A 22907-nucleotide genomic window follows, 5' to 3' on the forward strand; every position below is an offset into this window, starting at 1 on the left:
TTAAATTTAATGATGAGGTTTATATCTATTTATATTTATATTTAGTAAATTTATTGATTTTATTTTTAGTCAATTTAAAGTTTATAACACAATCTATATATTAAAATAATAAATATTTTAGTTTTGAAAAATAAAAGAATAGGAAATATAAAATTATTTAGCGGAAAATTAAAAAGTAATTTCATCCTCTACCATATTAGTTAGATTCGGTTTGCCACCAAAATATTTTTCTGTCGATTTATAATTAATTTTGTTTATAATTTCAACATATTAAAAGTTACAAATTCATAAAAACAAAATTCTGAAAAATTTCTCCTAAACACAATTATATAATCATATATGTAAAGCATTTTAGCACTTCTATTCTCTCATCCAATGAGTTACCTTGGAAGATAGACTCGCTTAAGGATGTCAACAAAATCTGTATTTGCGGGTATCTGCGGATAAAACCTGCAACGGGTTGAAAACAAATATTAAAAATGGATATCCGTTACCTGCGGGTACGAGTATTTTTGATACCCGCATGTTAACGGGGCGTGTATGGGTATCATAGTATCCATACCCGTGAATACCCGTACCCGCTAAACTTACACCTCTTGACATTCTTCTCTTTCCTTTCTTTGAAATTGGACATATACATCAAACCTTATATAGACAATGACATTTATGATATGTTTGTTGTCAAATGATGAAATCAAAATAAGAATATTTGGCACGTGGCAATTGAGGTTTATTATTTGTTTATTTTTCAGAAATCAATTGAAGAAAGTGAGTTTGTTGATCAAAACACTAATTAAAGAATTTTCATTGTGTTGAACGTCATTTTATATTTACTTTTACAATTATTTGGACTTGTATCAACTTGAGTTTATTTGAAATTTATTTAAAATTTATAATAGTAATGTATTTTATTTGAATTTATGATTAAATATTTGTTTTTTAAATAATTTTGCAAATACCCGCGGATACCCGTGGATACTCGCGGATATGAAAAAAATAGGCAGGTACCCGCATAACGGATACTCGACGGATATGGGTACGGGTATGGGACAAATATTTATCCAGCATGTAGGGTACGGGGCAGCTACTACTCGTACCATACCCGCCCCGTTGACATCCCTAGACTCGCTCAGAAGTAGCATGGCTCACCTAGTGAAATTATGTTATTTTTCAATTAAAAAAATTGTTTTGCATGCTAGGAGCATATTTCTAACAAATTCGACCAGATGCCAACATTATTCTGTTCTCTAGATTTTTAAGAAACTGTTTTTGCCCAACGATTTCCTCTCGCTTAACAACCCAACTCCTGAAAAATATTTACTTGCGCTTAGTGAAAAGAAAGCTAAGAGCTCTTTAGATTGAAAAATATCTACTCACATTCAATATCACTGAATTCTCACTCAACAAGAATGCATAATTCAAAAACATATATATATATGTTGTTCTAGTCAAAAGGATAAAATATGATTCAACCAGACAATACAATGAGTGATCTGCCTTTCCGTAACATCAATGATCCCTTTATCCTTATTTTTCTTGACCTCTTAGCTTCACCCTCCTTTATTTCTCCTTAACCTCCTTTTTAATTTTGTCATCTGCATCAGTTGTTGCTCTTAAATTGTCCAATCCTTCAGGTCGATTGATCAGATTTTACCCTTTTGACTAAAATATATGTACTTAATTAGCTTATTGGGTTTACCCAAATCATTTACTCTTTTCTTATCCAAACATCAAATCTAATACAAAACACACTCCACATAGTCCAATTGACAATACATATACATCATAGATCAATTCACTCAATAAAACAACATAAATACCCAATCACAAACAATTTCATATATCTCATTCATTTATCAATCTTATCATCGTTATCGTCATAAATCCGAAATCAACAATAGTATAACTTTTACTAGCTTTTCTTACTTGATATTAACTTTCCGCAAGGCTAGGTTCTAGAACTCAAGAAATGGAGTTATTTACAACTAGGGACCTATAGCAAAGTTTCCAAGACATAAATTTAGTTTATAGTAAAACATGTAACTTTTTTTAAGTCAAAGTCTAAATAGCTAACTTTATAAATTGATTATAATTTTTTATTCTTAATAGTGACGGGTTAGTGACTAATAATTTGTAGTTTTGTAAATTGGTATTTATACCGATGACTAACAATTCTGAATCATTAAAATTAGTTATTGTATAAGAATTTTTTGTATAGTTTTTATTTTTTTTCTTTTAAAACAAATATTAATAAAATAAATTAAAGTTATATAGAAATGTAAATTTATATTAAAAATTTAAAATTCTTTAAATTCATTGAATAATAAAGTAAATTTCAATATTATTTCAATTTTACAAACTAATTATTTTAAAATTTTAATTAGTACTCCCTTTTAATAAAAAAAATTAAATATTCTTTTTGTAATTTGTTATATTATTCAATTAATTTAATTTTTTGGGTATATCAATCAAATCAACTACAATTTTTTCATAATTTTTTTTCTTAATCCAAACAATTATGTAAATAAATTATTTATTAATAGTAAACTAATAATTTATTTTTCACTTGGAATATTTGATTTGAGATAAAAAATAATAATTGAATTAAATGCACTACATAACTACATTATGCATTAATTTGTTATTAATGCACCTCTTTAATAACAGTTATTACTGCAATTAATACGATTAATTTTCACATCAAAACATTTCTTTTCTAAAACGTTCTGATTGTGAAATAAATTATTTATTAACTATTAATTAATAATTTAGGGTTTGGTTATTTATGATAAATATTAACATGTTTAATTTTTAATACAATAAAAGAAATTATAGCCTTTTTTGTAAAATTTTAGTTTCATTAATTTTGTTTGAACTCCATTAAATATTAATGTAATTGAATATGTATTTGGTCTTGATTAAAAGTGGCAAAACTAATATAAGGTTCACGGATTGGGTTATGAGTTATTCCTTTATTATGCTTTCAAAATATAGAATATGGGATGATTTTGATATTTTGAAATATGTTAAAAAAGAATTTTAATATATTAATATTAGTATAATTTTAGTGTTCAATAAATGATAACACACAAAAAGAAAAATCCAGAAGACAATATTGATAAGAATTTAATTTTGAAAGAAGCACTAAGGATTTTAAATTTACAAAATAAAAGTAAAGATTCGTGGAAGATTATCTGTGTATTAATTGTAACGTCTTATTTAATAATATAATACTACTAAAATAAAATATTTCATTATAAATATTTAAAAAACAAATAATTTAAGATATGTAATATATTAGTATTTGAAAGAGAAGACTATATATAGTAATATAACATATATATATATATATATATATATATATTATAGTTTGGTTTGTTCTAAACACTATACCTAATATGATCTAATATCGTCCAATGACTTAATGTCTCTACACCTATATCTTCATATGTTCACACCAATACGATGATCATTGTAAAGAGAAGAAAATAACACACCACTACACTAAGAAACACATGAGGGTAAACTAATTTGCAAAAGAAGCATCATACTTAAATTAAACATGTTATGTTGTATCAACATACACAATAAGTTAAACAATGGTAAAAGACATAGCCACACAATTAAAGACTCTTTTATACTCAATTTATCCAGATCCATGCATCTATATCAGATTTTGACAAGTTGTGCACTTGTGGTGTTATACTCAATTTATCCAGATCCATGCATTTATATCCCTCGTCTTAGGCCATGGGAAAGTTCCTAGACTAGGACCTCATACTATTCTCACCACATAACTCATCCTCCTCTATATGAGTTTGGATGATTATTAGAGTGTCAGATGACCTCCAATATTGAATCATGTTGGGTCTTTCGAGAGAAATACAATACCAATGAGCATGAACCCAAAGGGATTGACATCATCTTAAAACGATGGGTTTGAGTTTTTATATAGTGGTCAACTTTATCATTTTTACTCAATGTGGGATTTAGACTCGCATTTGGATTCCGAACAAATTCCTACATTAATACATACACTAAGTGATTATTCTAATAGTCGATTATAATTTTTTATTCATAATAGTGACTATTTTAGTAACTAATAATTTTAATTTTATAAATTAATATCTAAATTGACCACTATAATTCTTAACAATTCTTAATCACTAAAATTGTACTAATTAAGAGTTTTCTTACCATATATATTCAAGACAAGTCAATTTCTACCATAATTTTGTCTTTAAAAATATATTAGATAGTTAAAGAAATAATGTATATTTAAATTATTCTTAATTTTGACTCTTTAACTCTTGAGCCAGACATTAACCATTAAAAATCTCTTAGACGTTATAAGTATTGAAAAAGAACCACGTGGTACCATAATTAAATTCGAAGTCTCGATATTCTTAATTTTGGATAATTGTGTTGTGTGTGAGTCTATAGTTAGAATATTAAACCTAATATTTGATTGAAGTTTGAAAGAAATGAAAGAGAGGAAGATCTGAGGCAAGAATGAAAGCATATATAGTAATTATATGTCTTATTAATTAAACTGTCTCTATGAACTCAAATTCGAAGGGTTCAGTACGAGTGAGATTCAAGCGTCTTCCATCCTCACCCTTGCGTGGATCCAAGAGGCCAACATCGGAACAAGCTTGTAAACCATCGACGCAGAACACAAACCTATACCCATGATCGGATTCTTCAATGTGAAATGTGCCATTAAAAATTGTTTGCCCTGGATGCCCTTCGGGACCACCGATTCCCAAACCAGCCTTATTCGTCTCTGGGTCCAGGTACACCAACCAATCCGGGGATGCTGCACACGGTGGTGGTGTATCTATCACCTTGATCACAATACGGGTACCTATACCAATGTTTCCAAAAGTCGACAATTAAATATCGGGTTAAATATGTTTTTGATCTCTTATGTGTTTCAGTGAATTTTGGAATTAGTTCAGACCAATTTAGTCTTTTATCTCTCGAAATAAGTGAATTTAATTTTTTTAATAAAATTTTGTTAAGTTTATTTGACATTTGAAGCACATTTGACTTAACACTAAAGCAAAAATGTGTCAAACAGTATAAACAATTCAAATACAATTCTGAAATACGTACGAAACATCAAATAAACCTAACAAAATTTGATTTAAAATGACTAAATCCACTTATTTCGAAAGATGAAGGACTAAATTAGTCCAAAGTTTCGACTAATTCCAAAATTCACTGAAAAGTTAAGGAAAAAAAACATATTTAACTCTTAAATATTTAAACTATTCAAATATTATTGAATAATATTATAATATTTTTTAATAATTAAATTTTGATAATATTCTCTTTTAGTCCGAGGTGACATATTTTAACTAGTTTTTTATTTCTTTATATTTAAAATCATTTAGAAGATGTCATCTCAAATTGTAAGAGAAAATTGTCAAAATTTAGTTGTTAAAATATTATTTTTCGATGAGTACCTGTGAAGATGATTCCAGTACTGATTCCAGGTATGATCATTCTCATAGTGAGGTTATGGGCCTGACGTGAGGGATTTTGCATGAGAGTAAGAGGACAGTTTGATAACCCAGTTTCGGCAAGTTTCAATCCACCACCGCTATTTTTGCTACCGAAAGCTGGAAAGATGTTGTATTTGAGACCTGGGAAAACGCCATTCCCTCTTATGTCCCTGACTTGATCAACAGAGAAAGTTAGGGGAAGGTTGGTGAGGAAAGCAATGAAGGAGAGAGCAACAACTAGGGTTGGTTTCATGGTTGATTTAGTGGATGTTGTTCTTGGAGATGTTGGGGTGAATTGATTTTGGATCTTTATATATAGAACAAGGAAACTTCTATCTTAGACATCATAGTTTTTTTTTTTAATAACATTTGACACCGTCGATTATTATTATTCATTTTATTTTCCTTTAAAAAATATATTAAAGTTAATTTTTGTGAAGAACATTTTACTTTTATAAAAATTGTCAAATAATAATATATCAAACAATTTTTTATATAAAACAAACATGTCGTTATAGCATTATATTTTTCCACCTAAAGAAATAATAATCAAAAAACATATTGGAGTTCAATTTCGATAATAAATGCACAACATAACGTGTCATGTCAAGATAAAATAACACTCAAGTCATCTAATTAGTTAAGAGAAAATTTGGACTCATTAAAAAGAACAAAACCTTCTATTAGAGCATAAAAAAATATTTAGGGCTCAACTGAACATAGTCAAATTTAGTTAAATTTATCTCAAATTTAAAACTTAATTAAATCTTTATTTTATAACTCAATAAATTAATATTTTTAAGGCTTAATAGGATTTCTAGTCACCAACATTTGAGAGATTTATTCAATGTGGTTCCTCAATTTTTTTCTTCTTCAATTTCAATTCTCATTTTATTTGAAAGGAAAAAATGTTGTCCTTTTGTTAAATTGATGCTGAGAGGTTAATACTTTGGAAGTTAATAACTACGAGTGAATCTAAACTTCTCTAACCAACCCTTCACTCCCTCAGAAATCATGGAAATGCAGTGATTAGAAACAAAGAATGAAGGGTCAGTTCGGAAAAGCCTAGAGTCATTAACACTTAATCACATTTCAAATAGTATTAATGTCAATCCAATAAAAATTCTAGGTTAATTTCTTTCAAATTAAAATGGAACTAAGAAAACAAAATTGAGGAATCACATTCAATAAAATTTTCAAATATTAAGACAAAAAAATCTATTAAACATATTTTTAATTACGTATTTTTTTCTTTTTTTAATTGAGCATATTAATGTATAGTATAATATTACTAGAAAAAGGTTATAAATTTAATTAATGCATTTATTGTATAAGTTGGCAACATATTTTTTTTTAATGAAAGAGAGTTTATATGTTTACAAGACAAAAATATATACTTAATAACTAAGAAAATCAATGTTTCCATTAAATTTTATTTTGTAACTTAAAATACTAGAATATATTATAATATTATTAGTATAGGTTCTCAACTAAATGTATCATTGTTTAAGGTGTCGAAGTTTTTTTTTTTAAAATTAAAAGACAATTAATATTTCACCACAAAAAAAAAATAAAACATTAATTTGGTTTCTATTTTCGTTCAGTTTTATCAATTGTGTTTAGGGATGGTAAATAAACTCGTCCCGTGGGTATTGCCCATACTCATCTCCATTTTGACGGAGAATCCTTGCATTGGCTCAGCATAGGTACGGGGTGTTGAAAGGGGGAGCCCGCTTAATAATACAAAGCTAATTTTGATGATGTTCAAAGTCATTGTATCACTATTTTAGTGTTTTAGACTTAATTCTAAACTTATCTTGTAAATAGGTGATGCATATATAGGATTTAATGTAAACTAAGTTGAGTTGTATAGATTAGTTGTCAGTCTATTAAATATGTCATATGCAGAACTTGCTGATGGATTGGACATTTTACTAATGGATTATTAGAGGACACAGCATTGATGCAGTGAAAATTCACCCACGATACTCGATTTGGTAATTCCTTAATCCATTAATTTCAGCAGCAGAACTCTGATTTAAAAACAGTTTTGAAATCAGTTTGGGTTTTTTCACGAATAACTGAATCACGAAGAGACTTTTTGAGGGATTTCTTTATGGGATTAAGATTCACAAAGTTCTTACTTTCTTGGAGATCATTCATTTGAATATTCAAGAGGACTGATAATGGATTCAATCTTGGAGGGTCAAGCTTGGATCTAGGATTAAGGGTTACATATGCACATCCACTAGGTGTATTCGTTCCTTGCTCCTTTTTATTGTATTTCTGTTTACAGTTGATTCATTGTGTGAGTGAAGGTCTAGTTGCAATTGTGTGGAGGCATCACATCTCTTGATTTGTAGATCAAACTTCTTAATCTTTAGGGTCTTGAATTATATAGATGCTCTTGTAATTCTTGTAACTCTTTTGATTTAGTGGAATCCTCCTAAGCTTAGGTTGCTTAGAAGAATATTGGACGTAGATGCATCTTGAATCAAACCCGTATAAAAATTGTTGTGTTCTTTGCTTTTTTCATCTTTTATGCCATTCCTAATTGATTAATTGAGTCCATTCCTAGTTGTTTGGGGTCATAAAGATTGAAAAGGATTTCACGATTCATTTAAAATCAGTAAAAGATTGGATAACCAATTCACCTCCTCTTGGTTGAGTTATATATATATATATATATATATATATATATATATATATATACTCTTTTAAGTGTTTTTGTTAGAAAATTAATTTTTTAATTTAATTTATTTCAAAATATTATTTGTGTCATAGATTATATGAAAATAACTTAATTATATATTTAAATATAAATATCTATTAATATTTTATTTTATTTTTAAAATATATAGTAAATAAATTAAAAGGTTAAAATAAATATCAAATTTATAAAGATTAACGGTACAAGATAAAAGTAAATAAAAAATGAATTAGAAAATAAAATAATAAAATTAAAGAATATATATATATATATATATATATATATATATATATATATATATATATATATATATATATATATATATATATATATATATATATATATATATATACCGGATGTCCACATCCGGTAAAGAAAAAACAAAATGAAGTTCTAGATGTTAACATCCGTATAACAAAATTGAATACTGGATGTCAACATCCATAACAGGTTAAAATTGAAACAACAAAAAAATACCAGATATCAACATTTGTAGAACAAAATAAGGTACTGGATCGTGACATCCATTTAAAAAAAAAAATTGGTGTGGATCAGTCAGAGAAAAAAAGTAATTGCTTTTAACTGAAGGGTAAAGTGGGAACTTAACAAATTTTTTGGAGGTACAAGAGAAGAGAAGTAGTTGGAGATGCACCGAGAAGCTCCCTTGAGAAAAATCTTTACCAACTTTACTTATATGTTCTTTATTTAATGGGCCTTTTTCATTTCTTGAGTCTAAACGAGGCCCAATCACTGGTGATGGGTTTTATTAGTAAGCTAAACAAGGTCCAATCACTGTTATTTTTCTTTCTTCAAGCAGACCAAACTCTGTGTCAACACATTTTTAACCATTTGGTCCCATTTCCTTGAAAATCAAAGATTGAGAAAACAATTGAACTGTTTGGTAGGATCTTGAGTTCATGCAGCAGTACCATTATGACCGACAAATTTCTTTAATTGATGAATCAAAGTAGTGTACATAATGCATCAAATTGCCAAACCTAAATTACTTTAAAAATAAAAATGGAAAAAAAATGACATTAACGTTGATCTAATGAAAAATTACATTAAATCATTTAAAAAACCTAAGAAAAAAACATCATATCATCGTTACAAATACTATTAAGCCTACGTCATATTAGGTTTCAAGATATTCTAGCTTGCATTTATAGATTTTTATTAACATGTACTTCCTTTACATCTCACGAATCCAAATTCTCTATTATTTTTTTTACTATCCTCTACTGAGCATTAAAAATAGAGAAAATTTCCTATCAATACAAAGTTTATCAAGTGAAGAATTAACCATGCATATTCAAGGGAAAACCAGCATTAAATTTACTGGGGCCAATTTGCCTATTAATTTTCAGATTGGTCTTGGTAACCAAGACCACCGTCCATGTTATATCCACTTCAAATATACTGCTTCAGATTTTCTTGGTTCACAAAGGTCCACCACTTTCATTGTTTCAATCATCGTTAATAACATGGTCCTTCCACCTAAAGTTAATTAAGTTGTATCGCATAAAAAGATATATAATAAATACGTTTTTAGTCCTAAATTTAGACGTTTTGAAATTAAAATTTGTCATGTTTCAACTTTTGATACATTTTAATCTCAACACTTTATAAGTAAATGAATACAGATCTTTTAAATTAATGACACTAATTTTTTTGAACTTGTTAAATGGTGTTTTAGACTAACATCTAAGCTGGATCTTGTTAAAATGATGTAAACAATTCAAATATTATCCTAAACGTAATTGACGCATCAAAATAATTTAACACAGTTGAGTTAAAAAAATTGTATTCATTTATTATTTAAAATTTAAAGATCAAACTGTATCAAAATTTAGGACACTACAACAAAAATGATTTTAGACAACATTAAACGAGACCACATATATAAAAATGTCATCTAAATAGAGTAAATGTAACATTTTGTTAGACGTGACTTAAAAATTATCTTAAACAACATTTATAAAAATTTTGCTTGTAAAAAGTTTGGGTTAATCCATAAAAATGTAGTCTAAAATACATTGAAAATTAAAGTTTTTAAATTAGAAATATTCCCTCTCTCTTTTTTGACTGAAAATGCAAAACCTTATTCTAAAAATGCAAAAATTTGAATTTTTTCCCTCCATTTGATTTTAGATCGAAAAGTCTAAGAGTTCACAATGTTGAAAATGTGAAATTTTGTAAAATATGTACATAAAAACTGTTGTCTTTTATGAGAATTTTAAATAACGATTTTGAAATTGTTATCGTCTTGCAAACTGTGACCTATTACTTACAGCTATGCTCATCTAGACTATACCTAAAAAGTTGTTATCTAAACTTTAACCCACAGTTTTTGTGATTTAATTTACAATTTTGTATTATTACCTAAAATAATTTTTATTAAAATAAAATTTCGCGTGAAAATTTAAAGATAAAAAATATATTTAACCTTATTTTCGACCGAATGTAATATAATAACATGAAAAACTACTGATTGAGCATTTGCCCTGCATTATTGAGAAATTATTACGGTTGTTAGATAAAGGCCAAACACAGTATTTTTTAAGTAATGTTGTATTTGAGAAAGTTCAGAAGATAAGGACGTGAAAAAGAAGGTAATAAATCCCTAGAGGCAGCAGTACCTGATGCAACCAGAGCTTCATGGACTGTCAAAATCGTCACAGACAAATAAACTATACTATACAACTCTTGAGCAATTTGTAAGTCACGATCATCAATATGTAAGAGGAAAATAATTGACATAACCTGTTAAAATTGCATGGACCACATGTAAAGTTTTCAATGCAAATACTTTTCCTTCACAAGCTCATGTGTATCGTGATCATCAAGAACAGACAGAACTAAGAAAAAATAAATGCCAACAATTATGATCAAATATAAAATACCCAAATTCTGCATATTTGGTCTTTGCCATATCAACTAAGATACCCCTCATTACATATTCTGGTGCTGTATTAAATTCAATGGGACCCTTTTGGCTATGAATTTTCAAACTTGTCTTAGCCATAAAGGCAATGCAATGCCAATGCCATCGTTCATGTTTCATCCACCACAAGTTACCTCTTCACATCCTTGGTTTAGAAAGGTCCAGCACCTTCTCTTTTCCACCACCAATGAATAGTACTTCCACCAACCTTCCAACCATGTGAGCTTCACCTTTTCTTCTTCCTCGTCCAAAATCTCTTTCTCACTCTCAATCTCTCTTCAACTGTGACATAATAATCTTCAAGACCTTTTTCATAGCTACAACTTCTTCATTCACTATAATGATGGCAGAAGATAACTCTACCAAGAGAAACTCCAACGTTCAGCTCCTAGAAGAACTAGAGGCTCTCAGTGAAAGCCTTTACCAATCACACACCTCAAACACAACTAGAAGAACTGCTTCATTGGCTCTACCAAGAGCTTCTTCACCTCCTCTTGTCTCATCTGCTGAAGATGACAATGACACTGCTAAAATTGACAACAAACAAAGCAACAAAACTCGGTCTCGCCGCATGTCCTTGTCTATATGGCGATCAAAGCCAAAGCCTGAAGATGCCAAGGCAACTCTTGCTCAGCCAGAAGCCAAAAAGTTTAATGACACGGAAAATTCAGATGAAAAGAAAGGGTTTTGGAGCTGGAAGCCTGTGAGGGCCATTTCCCATATTGGAATGCATAAACTCAGCTGTTTGTTTTCTGTTGAAGTGGTCACTGCTCAAGGCCTTCCTTCTTCCATGAATGGACTGAGGCTTTCTGTTTGTGTTAGAAAGAAAGAGACCAAAGATGGGAGTGTTCAGGCCATGCCATCAAGGGTTGATCAAGGTGCTGCAGATTTTGAGGAGACCCTTTTCATAAGGTGCCATGTTTATTGCAGCCATGGTAGTGGAAAGCAGCTTAAGTTTGAGCCGAGGCCATTTTGGATATACCTTGTTGCAGTTGATGCCAAAGAGCTTGGTTTTGGAAAAAACTGTGTGGACTTGAGCCAGTTGATTCAAGAATCCATTGAGAAAAGCCAGCAAGGGACGCGTGTGAGGCAGTGGGACACAAGCTTTGGCTTATCAGGGAAGGCAAAAGGAGGAGAACTGATTCTGAAACTTGGCTTCCAAATCATGGAGAAAGATGGAGGAGTTCAGATATATAACCCTGAAGAGAATTTTAAGTCTAGCAGGTTCAAAAATCTCACTACTTTTGCTCGCAAGCAATCTAATTCATCATTCAGCATGCCTAGTCCAAGAATAACAAGCAGAAGAGATGCTTGGACTCCTTCACAGAGAAGGTTAGCAGAAGACATTCAAGGTGTTGATGATTTTAACCTCGATGATCCTCCCTCTACCCAGAAACTTGATGGTGGCAAAGAGAAGGTGGAGGATTTTGATCTGCTGGATTTTGAGGTTGTTGATAAAGGAGTTGAGGTTCAAGAGAAGAAAAAATATGAAGGAGAAGGGTCTGAGAAATCCATTAAAGTGAAATCAGCTACAAGTGAGGTCGTCAAGGAAATAGTGCATGATCAGTTTCGCCAGACTAGACTAACCGAGCTTGATTCAATTGCCAAGCAGATAAAGGAGCTTGTGTCCATGATGGAAGATAACAATACTTCCATAAAAGGTGATGAAACTGAGTCACTAAGATTGGATTCTGATGAAGAAATTGTGACAAAGGAATTTCTTCACATGCTTGAGGATGAAAACATCAGAGGTTTCAAAACCAACCAATCTGAAAAATCTCCATCAGAAGTTGCAGAGGTAGAATCTGAAGTGTATCTCCCAGATCTTGGCAAGGGCTTGGGGTGTGTGGTTCAAACAAGGGATGGAGGCTACTTAACATCTATGAATCCTTTGGATAAAGTTGTAGCTAGAAATGAGACTCCAAAGCTAGTAATGCAGATGTCAAAGCCTTATGTGCTGCCATCAAATCAGTCTCTAAATGGGTTAGAGTTGTTTCAGAAATTGGCTGGCATTGGTCTTGATGAACTCAGCTCACAAGTTTTCTCCATGATGCCCTTAGATGAACTGATAGGTAAAACTGCAGAACAGATAGCATTCGAAGGCATTGCTTCAGCCATCATACAAGGAAGAAACAAAGAAGGAGCCAGTTCAAGTGCTGCACGTATAGTTTCTGCCCTCAAGGGCATGGCAAATGCAATGAGTTCAGGAAGACAAGAGCGGATCTCAACAGGACTTTGGAATGTGGATGAAACTCCACTTACAGCAGAGAAAATTCTAGCCTTCACAATGCAAAAGATTGAGTTCATGGTGGTTGAAGGGTTGAAAATCCAAGCTGATATGGCAGAGAAAGAAGCTCCCTATGATGCTTCACCACTTAAAATGGAAGGAAACAAAGACAATGATCTATTAGGTTCTGCTGTTTCACTGGAGGATTGGATCAGAGACCAAAGCTTCACTAGCACTGGTAGAAGTTCTGATGGTGAGCCCTCAAATATCACACTCATATTTGTTGTCCAACTAAGAGATCCTATAAGAAGATTTGAAGCAGTTGGAGGTCCTGTGATGGTGCTCATTCATGCATCAAGTGAAGAGACAAGAGGGAGTGATAATCACCAAGATGATGAAGAGAAAAGGTTCAAGGTAACAAGCATGCATGTGGGAGGATTGAAGGTGAGGAGTGCTACAAAGAACAACAATGAATGGGACAGTGAGAAGCAAAGACTAACTGCAATGCACTGGTTGATTGAAAATGGGTTGGGGAAGGCAAAGAAGAAAGGCAAGCATGCATTGGTGAAAGAGCAAGGATTTTTGTGGAGCATTTCATCAAGTATAGTTGCTGACATGTGGCTCAAAACCATGAGAAATCCAGATGTTGATTTGTTTCAGAAGGAATAAGCATATATCCACTGTGCTGTTAATTATGCAGGTAGTTTTAGCAGGTTACGATATATACAACTACACAATGTTGCAAACATGTCTCGTGCATGGGCTCCAGAAAAAAATTGGAGAGAATATTCTTGTTAGTTGTTAGTTCTTGAGGTTTATAGATAAAATAATTGTGCCAAATAATTATTCATGGGTCTTAGTTGCTTTTTGAAGAACTAATAAAAACCTGGTACCAATTTTCTCACATTCCTCACATCAAACCATTGATAACAACTTTTTGTCTCTTCTGTGATTAATTTGAGAAAAGGCTGTGCATGTAGTGTATATAAAATTTCTACTCTCGCTTATATAATTGATGTTGGAATCAAATGTATTGTGTGACTTAGTAAGATAATTTTGGTTAAACCAACAAAGCGAGCATGCTTTTTCCTTCAAATCTTTGCACTACAGAGGATAAAGCGATCATTTTTCTTCCCATTTCAGATCTGAACGATGGGAGGAAACACTTGAGCCTAAACATATATGTTATCAATCCATTGTATTTTTTTTTTTTTTGAGGAAACTCAAGCAGAAGTATCTGATGCAAGAGCTTCATGTTGAGTAAATTGTAAGCCAAGATTGATATATAAGAAGAAAATAATTGACACCATCCAGAATGTACCATCCATGTTCTTTAAACTACAGGAAGAAACATCTCGGTCAAAGAGATAAAAAAATATATATCTGGGGACACCGAAACAGAAAAAAGTCTTGTAAGAACATCTTATAATTTCACACAACAACAATTAATTATATACACCACACATTTTATTTAAATTTAGTTATTTTCAAAAATTAAATAAATAAAAATTATCTACTAAATAAATAAAAACAATCTATAATTAAATTATAAAAATTATTTATGTTTATTTTTATAATTACAATAATTTTGTTATTTTTCTATCACAAGAAAGTAAACACATATACGTATATGTTTTCAATAGTATATGTAATACAACTCCACCATGTTTTCAATAGTATATATAATACAACTTCACCATCAAGAAGAACTTGGGCTTCCAACAAAAGTTAATGCCCAACAAACTACAATCAAACAAAAATATCTTTGTACGGTTTGCAAGTTAAACATATCTGTGTATAGTTTTTAAGCGGGTGCTAGGTGTTTCATGCAACAGATTTCATTCCTATGCCATTAGCCTTGGTTACAAGAAACTGAGTTTATAGACCATTATACTTATTATAATAGGTCTGGTGATGATGATTTTATCATATGTTGGAGGTAGGTCCCAACATAAATTGAAGGCACGTTTAGTTAAAGGCTTGATCAGACAGACTTGAGACTAACAAACAAAATTTTAGGAATGCAGATTCACCAACACTTCAACACGCATGCAAGATTACATGTCAATTTTTACCTCGCTTTCTATTAATTGTTCTTCATGCATAGCAGTAAAACAGAGGGGTGGAGATGTCTTGAGTACCGTATGGTGGGTAGTCTTATATATCCTATGATTTATACAAGACCAAACATTAAGCAATGGGAGTGGTTAGTAGGTTCTGTTAGCACTTTGTAAGACAACAACTCTATAATCTTGTAAAAAAACTTTATTCACCTATTGTGTTGTTGTTCATACAATACATAATATATTTATAAATCCACATTGCTTGACCATTGTACTCTCAACGGCTATAAACAACTATAAACGGTTAATTCATTAACTACCTAGACTCCAACGACTAGTGCATTAACCACTCACAACAGCTAATTTCTTATAACGACTAGTTACCCATAGTGGTTAATACATTTAAGTTTATTAAAAACCCAACAAACTCAAGTGGAGAGCATTGAAGTATTGTTAAGTAGAGGATCCTAAGATACATTAAAGGTATCTCGGATGTTACAACATGATGGCAAAAAATAAAATATATATGGTATGAAGAGTTGATTAATTTCATCAAAATATGTAGGTGGGAGAATGTTAGAAAAGAAGTTTCACATGGTGAGAACTTAGCTTAAGACTTGCTTTTCATGTTATAGAAAATAGTTTAGTGTTTTATTAGAAGAACATCTCAAAATTTTTTGATTTTCATTTCTTTTACTTTATTGTTCGAGAGAAGAATTAAAAGAAAAAATTAATTTCTTTTTTAAAATAGAAAATTAGTGACCTCTAGAATAAAAATTAGTTTCTAGATTTTTTTCTTTATATTTATTATTCTCTGTTTTCAAGAGAGATTGTCATTATTTTTTCTCGAAAATTTTTCTTTCTTTACTAAAGTTATATTATTTATCTATTATTTTTAATGTATATTTTATTTTCTATTTTCTATTTTATTATTTTTAATGTATATTTTATTTTCTATCTTATATTTTAGTAGTGAATATTTGTGTTATTACTGTTACTCTAATATCCAACATAACCCACTTGACCGATCAGGTATGATAAACTCATATCTTGAACAATACTACCCATCCAACGTTTGACCCTATACCCGAAAATTTTTTATTTATTTTTTAATAGATATAATTTTTTTAATAATTATACTGTATTCAAAAATGAATCATACTACTCATATGAGTTGAGTAATAGGAAGTTAAAAAACCTTTTTTTTTTCTTGTTAAAAATACTGGTCGAGAGGGTTTTCACAAAATTATTTAGAAATTGTTATGCAGTATTCTCAAGAGGAAGTTCAGAAGGATAAGGACACGAATATTCATTGACACAAAATTTTTACATTTATTTGTGCTATCTTTCTTTATTTTTTCTTTTTCTTACAAATATAAAATTTTTACTTTCTTATAATATATCAAATGAACTTAATGTATATCAAATAATATCCTTACTAAAAAAATCCCAAAAGATCAGATGCAAGAGCTCTATCAATTTTATGTCAACATCGTCACAGACAACTCTTGAGTAAATTGAAAGCCAAAATCTTTATAAGAGGAAAATTCCAGAAAGAGGTTAACAATTGTATGCACCACGCATGTTCATATAAACACCTCCACCATCTAGAACAACTAGGGCTTCCAACAAAAAATTAATGCCCAACAAACTATAATCAAATAAAAATAAAAAAAAAAAAATTGAGTACTAAATTTTGACAACTTTCTCTTATAATCTTAAGTATTATTATTTTTTAAGTGATTTGTCATTTTTTCAACTTTTCATTCTCAATTTTCTAAAACCACTTAAAATATGTCATATCATATTATAAGAAAAAATTATCAAAATTTAACAGTGAAAATATCGTTGTCTAATAAAATATCCATAAAGTGTACACGTGTGACTTTATTAACAAATAACTACCAAAATTAATATTTGAACTTAGACATGTCAACTAAAATATTCCTCATAAAATATTCAACATTAAATTCGATTGGACCATTTGCCTTCAAAGTTGTTTTATCCACCACAAGATATACCTCATCACATTCTTGGTTGAGAAAGCTCCAACACCTTCACTGTTTCCACCACCAATGCACAACTCCTACACCAAATTTAACTAACCAACCTTTCCAATGTGAGCATCATTTTTCTTCTTACTCATCCCAAAACTGTCTCTTCGTTTTTGGTAGCAACAATTCTTTGATCACAGTGATGACAGAAAATAAGAGAAACTCCAATGTTCATGAGCTCCTACAAGAACTTCAAGCTCTCAGTGAAACCCTTTACCAATCACATTCCTCAGACAGAACCAGAATAACAACAACTTCATTAGCTCTACCAAGATCAGGCGCGTCTCCTTTTGTCTCGTCGGCTGAAGATGGCAATGACACTGCTAAAGTTAACAACAAACAAAACAACAAAATTCGGTCTAGAACCAACTTAAAAGTAAAGCAGGTAAAATATTCGTTTTAGACTTTTAATAAAAAAACTTTCAAAAAAAAATTATTTTTAGTATTAATTTTTTTTTATTAAATTAATTATAAAATTATTTTTTTTAAAAGAAAGCTTAAATTCTTTTGATACTAATATATTTCTATTGAATTAATTATAAAATTATATTTAAGAAATAAAAAAACTTCAAATTTTCTATTTTTAATACTAATATACATCTATTAAATTAAGGGTTAAATATGTTTTTGGTCTCTCAAATTTCAGTAAATTTTGGAATTAGTCCTTCTTCAAAACTTTATATCAATTTAGTCATTCATCTTTAGAAATGCATGGATTTAGTCGTTCTTACCAAATTTTGTTAAGTTTATTTGACATTTTAAACGCATTTTATGATAATATGAGTTAAAATTGAAACAAAAATATGTCAAACGGTGTAAACAATTCAAATACTATCATGAAATGCGCTTGAAATGTTAGATAAACTTAACAAAATTTGGTTAAAATGACTAAATTCACACATTTCTAAATGTGAAAGACTAAATTGGTCAAAAGTTTTGAAGAGGAACTAATTTCAAATTTCATTGAACCTTGAGGAACCAAAAACATATTTAACCCTTAAATTAATTATAAAATTATATTTAATAAAAATAAATTTCAAAATTTTTTTATTACTAACATACTTCAAAAAGAATAAAAGTGATAATTTTTAAATTTGTTTTAGGTCTCTCAAACTTTTAAGCCATCCATGGCTAGGTCTCGCGGCATGTCCTTGTCTCCGTGGAGATCAAGGCCAAAGCTTGAAGATGCCAAGGCAACTCTCACTCAGCCATATACCAAGAAGTTTGATAACATGGAAAATGACAAGATAGGAATTTGGAGGTGGAATCCTTTGAGGGCAATTTCTCATATTGGAATGAAAAAACTGAGCTGTTTGTTTTCTGTTAAAGTGGTCACTGCTCAAGGCCTTCCTTCATCCATGAATGGACTAAGGCTTTCTGTTTGTGTTAGAAAGAAAGAGACCAAAGATGGGAGTGTTCAGACAATGCCATCAAGGGTTGATCAAGGTGCTGCAGATTTCGAAGAGATTTTTTTCATAAGGTATTGTTGATATTATTTCTCTGTTAATAAGTTGGTTCTTGAGATAAATATGGTAATGAAACGTGTTTGAAATGTCAAATAAATTTAACAAAAAATGATTAAAATGACTAAATCCATGTATTTTAAAAAACGAAAGACTAAATTGGTCAAAAGTTTCGAAATGAACTAATTCCAAAATTCACCGAAAATTAAGAGATCCAAAACATATTTAACCCTTATTTTTTTTCCGATAGGTGTCATGTTTATTACAACCAAGGTAGTGGGAAGCAACTTAAGTTTGAGCCAAGGCCGTTTTGGATATACCCTATTGCAGTTGATGTGAAAGAGCTTAGTTTCGGAAGAAACTGTGTGGATTTGAGCCAGTTGGTTGAAGAATCCATTGAGAGAAGCCAGCAAGGCACGCGTGTGAAGCAGTGGAACACAAGCTTTGGGTTAACGGGAAAGGCAAAAGGAGGAGAGCTGGTTTTGAAACTTGGGGTCCATATCATGGAGAAAGATGGAGAAGTTGAGATGTACAAGCAGGAAGAGAATTTTTTTAAGCCTAGTAGGTTCAGAAAGGTTACATCTTTTGCTCGCAAAAGATCCAAGTCTTCACTCAGCTTTACTAGTCCAAGAATAAGAAGTAGAAGTGATGCTTAGACTTTTTTGAAGACAATTTAAATGGATAATAATACTTTAACTCATTTTTTTTACATCATTAAATCATCACATCACATGATTAAAAAAAAATCAAAATAGGTGATCTAATGACGATTGAAATAGTGGGTTAAAAGTGGATAAAAAAATGGATTAAAATATCATTATTCAATTTAAGCATATATCTTAGTTATGGGTGGATCTTGGAAAAATATATCAAGGGTGTTAAAATTTTCTTTTATAAGTGTATTATAAGCATATGTCCTTAGACTTTTATATTATTATAAGGGTTAAATATGTTTTTGATCCCTTAACTTTCAGTGAATTTTGGAATTAGTCCATTTTGAAACTTTGGACTAATTTAGTCTTTAATCTTTCGAAATACGTAGATTTAGTCTTTTTAATCAAATTTTGTTAGGTTTATTTTATGTTTCGTAGGCATTTCAGGATTGTATTTGAATTCTTTATAATGTTTGACATACTTTTGCTTTAATGTTAAGTCAAATACTATTATGAAACGTGCTTAAAATGTCAAATAAACTTAAATATATTATTATCTACTATAAATATATATAAATATAAGAAAAGATTATATTAGAAAATTTATTTTATTATCCATATTTATCATATTGATATGTGTTCTTAAAAATAGTTTTTCAGTCATTTAATATTAATTTATCTATTTATTTATATTTATTTTGTTGTTACGTATGTCTACTGAGTTAATTTATACTTTTATTCATATTCTCTCCATAATCACCTTGAATATAATATATATCCATTCATATAAAAAAAAATCAAAAGAACATCAATAGGTGTGTAAACACCGTTTTAAAACTATTTATTATATAAGAAACTACGAATATTATAGTTAGAACTAATATAAGGTCATCCAAAATGTCTTTTTAGTGTAAGGTTTGATATTACTTCTGTTCAAAATAATATAAATTTAACAAAAAAAAAAAAATAGTGTGTCAATGTGATCAATCTTATAGTATTACCATTCATATATTACTATAATTGTCATCGCTATCATCATTGACGAGAGTAGCAACTATTATTCTGGTATTTTCCATTTTCGTTTAATCATCATCATAAGTGTATCCTACTTTACCACATATTTCGATCTATAATTTCTTTCCTACTTTGTCAGAGGTTTAAAATGCATCTTCAATTTCTATTTCATGGTTATTGAATTGTGCGAAGCATGTGCTACAACAAAAAATAAAAACTATACAGTTCAGGAGCGTTAAAAAATAAATAAAAAATATATAAACGACTATATCTATTTTTTTTTTATTTCACGGTTCACTACCCAAAAAACTTATATCTCTTGTAAATTTTGTTTTAAATTTTCTTTTTAAATAATAGTTACAAACTTTGTTATAAAAAAAATTATAAAAAGTTGTTACCCATTTTTTTCAAAAATATTGTATATAATTTTTTTTTTGCAAAATAATTATACAAAATACTTATAAATTTTATAATTTTTAAAAAATAATTATCCATGAAAATTTATTTATCAATTAGAATTTTTAGAAAAAAAAAATTCTTATAAATTTTTTAATAAATTTGTAGAAAAAATCATATGTAATATAATTTTTTTTAATAGTGATTAAACTAGTATAGTGTTTTAGTTAAATTAGTATAATTATTGATTTATTTTTATATATGAAAAATATATTAATAGTAACACATTCAATTATTTCATAATCTGTTTTTAAACATTTATAATCATTTCCTATGTTGCGATAAGGTGAAAATAAATTCCCACTTAATTATAATGAATATATATGACACCGATTTTTATTTTAAAACCACAATACTTTAGTTCAATTAGTGATAGGTTAAATTAGTACCATTTTAAATTATAGTACGAATAAATAATGTGAAGTTGGTACATAATACATTTTTCAACCGTCCAAAAGATAATAGAGTACACTATTTTCAAAGTCTCGTATCAATGAAATAGAAGGCGAATTTATAATACATAAATGAATTCAAGCTTCATTTTACAAATTAGATTTAGAAGATTGAGTTAAATTTAAAATTTACTTCTTATTACTACAGTATAAAAAATCATTTTTAAAATCTCTTGTAAACTGATTTATGATTTGTTGGTATGTATGACTAAATCTCACTTCTTCACATATCAATTTTAAAGTTTGTTAATTTAATCTACCGGATTAATATTATTATAACATGTAAATATAACTAGATGCACCGATATACAATCATTTGAAGAACGGATTAATATTATTATAACATGTAAATATAATTACATGCACCAATATACGATCATTTGAAGAACGATACAGTAAAAGTAAATCAAACCATATTCTATAGTTGGTCTTTTATTGTAAAACAGAGGTTTTATAGAATTCGTGGAACCTCCAACAGCATTAACTACCATTGATAATCGAAAACTCAAAGGGTTCATTGTTTAACACAAGACGCCTTTCTTGCACATCATCGTGTCTCCCAATGCCATAACAAGTGCTGCTGTCGCTGCTGTCGAAACAGAACACAAGCTTGTAACCCAAGCCAAATTTCTGAACGATAAACTTTCCGGGCACTACCTTCTTCCCCGGATGGTCTCCCTCGCCACCAATCCCCACCCATATCCCCGGAAAATCATCAGAAACCACCACCCAGTTGAAAGATGAAGCACACGAAGGTTTATCCACAAACGCAACATCCAAAGGCGTTTCTGTGAAGATGTCGCCGGAGCTTGTTCCTCCGGTGCCGAACTTCACAGCCAGGCCAGGGTCAGTCTCGTCGGTAGGTTGTAGAACAGCAACAGGGCATGCTGAGTTCTCAGCTTGACCTAATGTTATAGCGCCACCTTCTGGGCCAGGAAAAAATGGCAGAAGGTAGTATTTTGCAGCGGAAGAAACGGGTCTTTCTTGTGAGTCCACCACTTTTTCGGGAGCTTCTGAGAACGATGGTGTGAAGTTGAGGGTGGTGATGCCAAAGAGGAAGAAGAAGGAAAGGGTGAGAGATGGTGCAGACTTCACCATGTTTCTGCGTTTTGCTGGTTTAGGTTTATGTCGATGATGTTTTTTGTGTTGCTGGTTCAACCTCCTTTTATAAGGATTCGCTTAGGGTTTCATATGAAGCAATTAATTTTTTTTTTCGAATTTGTTGGTTGATGGTCCAAAATAAATACTTTTGATTAGTAGTTTTTTCAAAGGTGTTTCCAAATTGTATAGTGTTCTATTAATGTAGTAGATCTAACTTTAGTAATGTAATTAGTGAGTCTTAATTAATGTATTTTTTCATC

The 22907-nt window shown here is 29.9% G+C and overlaps 3 protein-coding genes and 1 pseudogene across 3 annotated transcripts; 2 read left to right on the forward strand and 2 right to left on the reverse strand.

The window, feature by feature from the left end:
* Positions 1 to 4502: 4502 nt before the first annotated feature.
* On the reverse strand, positions 4503 to 5813 carry LOC114182636 (kunitz-type trypsin inhibitor-like 1 protein). The gene is made up of 2 exons (XM_028069548.2): positions 5472 to 5813; positions 4503 to 4867 (listed from the first exon to the last, which is right to left on the reverse strand). The coding sequence occupies exons 1-2, from the start codon at positions 5761 to 5763 to the stop codon at positions 4548 to 4550; spliced, it is 612 nt and encodes a 203-aa protein (XP_027925349.1). The 5' UTR covers positions 5764 to 5813; the 3' UTR covers positions 4503 to 4547.
* Positions 5814 to 11164: 5351 nt separating this feature from the next.
* Positions 11165 to 14297, forward strand: LOC114181438 (protein PLASTID MOVEMENT IMPAIRED 1 pseudogene; annotated as a pseudogene).
* Positions 14298 to 17601: 3304 nt separating this feature from the next.
* On the forward strand, positions 17602 to 19860 carry LOC114180899 (protein PLASTID MOVEMENT IMPAIRED 1-like). The gene is made up of 3 exons (XM_028067194.2): positions 17602 to 17893; positions 18612 to 18988; positions 19222 to 19860. The coding sequence occupies exons 1-3, from the start codon at positions 17651 to 17653 to the stop codon at positions 19625 to 19627; spliced, it is 1026 nt and encodes a 341-aa protein (XP_027922995.1). The 5' UTR covers positions 17602 to 17650; the 3' UTR covers positions 19628 to 19860.
* Positions 19861 to 21855: 1995 nt separating this feature from the next.
* LOC114182613 (subtilisin inhibitor CLSI-II-like) lies at positions 21856 to 22678 on the reverse strand. The gene has a single exon (XM_028069511.2). The coding sequence runs from the start codon at positions 22642 to 22644 to the stop codon at positions 22027 to 22029; it is 618 nt and encodes a 205-aa protein (XP_027925312.1). The 5' UTR covers positions 22645 to 22678; the 3' UTR covers positions 21856 to 22026.
* Between the last annotated feature and the right edge of the window lie 229 nt (positions 22679 to 22907).

The sequence above is a fragment of the Vigna unguiculata genome, chromosome 4 (assembly GCF_037176805.1).
Source record: "Vigna unguiculata cultivar grain cowpea cultivar isolate G323 ecotype 2 chromosome 4, ASM3717680v1, whole genome shotgun sequence".
NCBI classification, from domain to species: Eukaryota; Viridiplantae; Streptophyta; class Magnoliopsida; order Fabales; family Fabaceae; genus Vigna; species Vigna unguiculata.

Excerpts from the sequence above, each read along its gene's own strand:
- LOC114180899 (XM_028067194.2), top strand. The coding sequence starts at position 17,651 with ATGACAGAAAATAAGAGAAACTCCAATGTTCATGAGCTCCTACAAGAA. Across the intron at positions 17,894-18,611 it reads CCAACTTAAAAGTAAAGCAG|GTCTCTCAAACTTTTAAGCC; the intron begins GTAAAATATTCG and ends AATTTGTTTTAG. Across the intron at positions 18,989-19,221 it reads GAAGAGATTTTTTTCATAAG|GTGTCATGTTTATTACAACC; the intron begins GTATTGTTGATA and ends TTTTTCCGATAG.
- LOC114182636 (XM_028069548.2), bottom strand. The coding sequence starts at position 5,763 with ATGAAACCAACCCTAGTTGTTGCTCTCTCCTTCATTGCTTTCCTCACC. Across the intron at positions 4,868-5,471 it reads TACTGGAATCATCTTCACAG|GTACCCGTATTGTGATCAAG; the intron begins GTACTCATCGAA and ends ACATTGGTATAG.
- LOC114182613 (XM_028069511.2), bottom strand. The coding sequence starts at position 22,644 with ATGGTGAAGTCTGCACCATCTCTCACCCTTTCCTTCTTCTTCCTCTTT.